The sequence below is a fragment of the Lactuca virosa genome, chromosome 8, assembly GCF_052849685.1.
Source record: "Lactuca virosa cultivar CGN04683 chromosome 8, Lactuca_virosa_CGN04683_v6, whole genome shotgun sequence".
NCBI lineage: Eukaryota > Viridiplantae > Streptophyta > Magnoliopsida > Asterales > Asteraceae > Lactuca > Lactuca virosa.
Genome location: NC_136433.1, coordinates 80,807,181 through 80,811,570, shown reverse-complemented (window position 1 = coordinate 80,811,570; position 4,390 = coordinate 80,807,181). Strand labels below are relative to the sequence as shown.

General features: G+C 34.1%; 1 protein-coding gene across 1 annotated transcript; it reads right to left on the bottom strand.

Annotated features, from left to right (window-relative positions):
• On the bottom strand, positions 1–3,624 carry LOC145129149 (putative serine/threonine-protein kinase PBL28). Its single transcript, XM_079063886.1, has 6 exons — positions 3,444–3,624; positions 3,202–3,333; positions 2,666–2,779; positions 2,535–2,576; positions 801–1,758; positions 1–677 (listed from the first exon to the last, which is right to left on the bottom strand). Exons 1-5 carry the CDS (start codon positions 3,534–3,536, stop codon positions 802–804), a joined length of 1,338 nt encoding a protein of 445 aa, XP_078920012.1. The 5' UTR covers positions 3,537–3,624; the 3' UTR covers positions 1–677; position 801.
• Between the last annotated feature and the right edge of the window lie 766 nt (positions 3,625–4,390).

The following is a 4,390-nucleotide window of genomic DNA, read 5'->3' as shown; positions in this document are numbered from 1 at the left end:
TTAAAAGGAAAATAAGTAATTGTAGTTATTAATCACAATAATATATGACTTCCTAAAATCTCAATTGTTGAGTATATATCAGATCTTATATCCACCGATCATCAACAATCTAATATCTTCAATATCATACCATCATAATTGAGCATCACATCTTAACCGATCGATCGATTTTGTTTCAGCATCATCATATCTCCATCATCATCAAAAAATTATGTTTCAACGTCTCAGATCCTCAATATCTTCGATCAATTCTACTCCAACGTCATCAGGTCTCCATTATCGATCATCAACAATAGATTCACTCCATCTCACGTTGAAGATCCACAATAAATAAAAGATGTTATGGGCAAGCATTGCAAAGAGCATAAGATATATAGCTGGTGTTAATGTCGCTACATGTGCATCCTATCTGTATCTGCAATTTCCTCAGAATAACAAGCCATAATTGGAAGGCATACCGCGGTAGTATATACACCGACTATACCAATCACTTTGGCTATTTGAACTTTCAGACGCTCTACAGTTATATCATCCCATATGGAACTAGCTCAGAACAGAACTAGCTACCTCATACAGCCGCCAAACAAGCTGATCTTGTTTTCCCTTTACAAGTGTAGGTCTCGGGTGATCATCCATCCAGAGTTAAGGCAACTTCCAACACAAAATCCACTTGATGCCTACAAAAGCAAACAAATAAAAATATCAAGTTTAGATGAATGAGCCACAAAATAAAATTTGATGTTGACAATAAGCATTATTATGAAAGAGAAAAAAGGTGATAAACGCTAAGAATGTGAAACCTTATTCCAGGAAAAGAACTTGTTGGTAAACCAAAGCTTTCTCTAGTTCTTTCACAACCAAATTCATTCTTGGGCGATCTCGTCCACGACACTTCAAGCATTGATGAGCAATGGCTGAAAATATATTCAAGGAAGCGGAGCTCATTTGATTTCGTAGATTGGAATCAATGATCTTATCTAAGGTTCCCTTTTCGTAATGTCTTTGGGGTAATTCTGCTGAAAAAGGCTCATCAAGATGCTTTGAAACACCTACCAGCTTTCCACACAAGACTTCAAACATCACTACCCCAAAAGAGTAAACATCAGATTTTTGTGTAAGAATACCACGTTTATAGTATTCTGGATCACAATATCCTGGTGTGCCACAAACTTCAGAGATAAGAATCGTACACGGCACATTTGCAAGAGCTATTTTAGACAACCCAAAATCGGAAATCTTAGCTCTGAAATTCTCATCTAATAGGATGTTTGCGCTCTTCAGGTCACGATGGAGAATTCTATGCTGTGTTCCAATATCATCATGAAGGTACTTTAACCCTTGGGCAACATCTAAGCAAATTCGAAGACGTTGGATCCAGGTTAGATCTTCCCTATGTAAGTGTTGGTCGAGACTCCCATTACTTTCATACTTATAAACAAGAATTTTCTCATCACCCTCGTTGCAAAATCCAACAAGAGAGACGAGATTTTTATGTGTATAAGCTGAAAGCATTGCAATCTCCATCATGAATTCACGCTCTCCTTGCCCAAACCTAGGATCCAACTTCTTTACTGCAATAGTGCCATGTTCACTTTCGGCTTTGTACACCAACCCAAATCCACCCTTCGCAATCACGTATTCTTTACTGAAGTTGTTAGTTTCCATAACTAATTTTTGTAGAGGAATGTTCAAGTACGCGACATCCTGAAGTCCAAAGAGGTCTTCAATAGGATTAAAAATTGCATCAACAAGGTCATCCTGCATAGTGGATTTATAGTTAAGGGCAATTAGCATATATTAACTCTGTATTCAATCTGTCCCACAGAGTAAGCTTAAGGAGTGTCAAATATATCGTAGGTTTCACATTTGAAGGAATATTAATATGCTGAAGTGAATATCACAACTATCCACAAGTGTTTGTAGCAACAAATATTTTCGACCAATGGAAGCACTGTAGACCCGATCAATATAAAGGAGATCAGGATGAGCATCAAGTAAGGTGGTAAATATGAAATTAAAAGTAGAATTCCATATATCGAAATAAATGTTTCGATGGAGCATGCCGTCTTCTGAATTGGATGTGTCTTCAATCTCATTGAAATGGGATAAACAAAACATGAAATCGATCCACAAACCTAACAAAACTAAGTATTCGCTCTATTTTAGTTGATCAACCACCAAACAGGATGGAAATCTGTTTATATGTTTACCGAATTTCTAAACATAACACCTCCCATTTTTAAATAAGATATACATTCTTGTGACATTGTTGTTAATAAGTGCCATTATAGGATGAGTGAAAGACATTGTCTTAAAATTTATCGTTAAGGTCATGAAATAGTGACGAACTTTTCCATCTCTTCCATCATCCAAGTCATTGGACATTTAATTTCAAATTCTAGATTAAAATAAAAAAATAAAAAATAAAATAACTTTGTTCCAATCGAAGTGACTCCTCTCAATTTTGACCATTTTAAGCAGTTAATTTGCTTAATTTAAAACCACATACGACAATCAGTAGCATAGTTTCATACCGTATTGTTCAACCAATCTCTAGTCTCTGACTTGGCTGGATCCTACAAGAGATAAAGTTTACAATGAAAAAAGGTGATTTCTATGTATGCCAAGTTTCTGTATCATATGCAAAAAGAGATGCCATAGCTACCGTTTTAGGCTGCTGTCCCACTCCTTCCTTAGAGAAAGAGATTGTCTTTGTCTCTTCAAAAATCCTGAATCGTTCCATTTCTCGCTCAATAATCTTGCAAGCATCCATCAGAGCCTGCTCATATATAGGAGGAACTAACCATGTCAATAAGGAATAATGAAGTAGATGAAACAAGAAATAGACATCTTAGTTTTAGCATAGAACCTTAAACTAGATTAAACCATTATATTTAAACCCTAAAACATTGTACTAGTAGCATGTATGCTTTTAGGCTATAATACCATAGTTAAACTTACATTGGATTAAAAGAAATAGAAAAACACCCAGACCACGAAACCGAAGCCGAGATAAGAGTAAACCACAGATGGCCAAATGCCATCTGCAATTTCTTCATCTTAGAAATGAAAAAAAAAAATAATAACAATAAAATATAGAGTTGGCCGAAATCGAAGAATACATACTTGTGACGCAAGGAACGGTGGTCATCACAAGTCAAGTGCAAGAACAAATAAATACAAAGGGGGAACTTAAATGACCTGCTTATCCTTGATCTCGCTGAAATGTATCCATGTGTTAATCTGATCTCTGAATCTTTTAAGTTTCTTAATCTCCTTTTTCAAGCCGGCTTCAAACTTCTCCTTTTGATTGGCATTTTCAGTATTGTAAACCTAAATACAAAAATTCAAACTTGCGAAAATTAAACTTTCAGCATTCAGATTAAACAAAAACAACCAGAAACGTCAATAATTCAAAGAAAAATATATAAATTTACGCATACCTTGTTCCATATGCTGTCGAAAACATCAACACTTTCTTGAACTTTCTTTAGAACTCGATCGATCTCACCGTGAAGCTTTCTACCGGCACCCATTGATAAATTATTGAAACTGGAGTTGAAATTAAATTGTGCTTAGTGAAGGTGATGAAAATGGGAAAATAAAATAATAATGGCGTGGAGTTCTATTTCCACCATGAAAAGGTGAAAATACGCGTCTTGGAAAATAAAAATAATAGGCCCATTTGAAGTTCGGTCGGGTCTCAATTTGCTATCTGCTTTTCATCCACGTGGTTTCCTAAAAAAATTTGAATAAGGTTTAAAAAGTTGAGTACAGATTTGCTATGATAAGTTATCATTTTTGCCATTAGGTTTTTTTTGCCACGGATTAAATTATCATACTTTTTTTTTGGTCATTTGCAGGGATTGATTTGCTATCACAAGTTATTATCTAAAGTAAAATTTAAAAAATAATATTGTATTAAATTAAAATAATATATGAAAATAAGATATTAAAATAAAACATTAAATTAAATTAAAACGTTATAAAATTAAAACCTAACATTATATTAAACTAAAACATAGCATTAAAATAAAACATTGATACTAAAAATAAAAATAGTGTTGCGTTGCAACCTATTTTTTGTACTCCTTGGCAACATTTCAAAACTTCAAATACTTAAAAGCTTTTTTGTTTTTTGATTTGAAAATTTGAAGAGCTTTGCTTAACATGATGTAATCTACCTCAGTTTCATCATTATCTTCATTATTTTGCCAATTGTGGCTAAAGTTATTAAACAAAGTGTTAAAATCCGATACCATTTTGTTCGTGGACTTCCATTTTGTGCACACTTTGGAGAAATAAGATCACAAAAAGCTCAAAAACAAAAGATAGAAGGTTAGGGTTTTTGAAAAATCGATCTAAGGGGGTGGAGGCTGAGAATGATCAA

What these genes read in the sequence shown, in the direction of transcription:
- LOC145129149 (XM_079063886.1), bottom strand. Translation starts at nt 3,536, where the DNA reads ATGGGTGCCGGTAGAAAGCTTCACGGTGAGATCGATCGAGTTCTAAAG. An exon ending in GCGAGATCAAGGATAAGCAG is followed by an intron (nt 2,780 to 3,201) that starts GTCATTTAAGTT and finishes ATATATGAGCAG; the next exon opens with GCTCTGATGGATGCTTGCAA. An exon ending in GAGATTGGTTGAACAATACG is followed by an intron (nt 1,759 to 2,534) that starts GTATGAAACTAT and finishes TCCACTATGCAG; the next exon opens with GATGACCTTGTTGATGCAAT.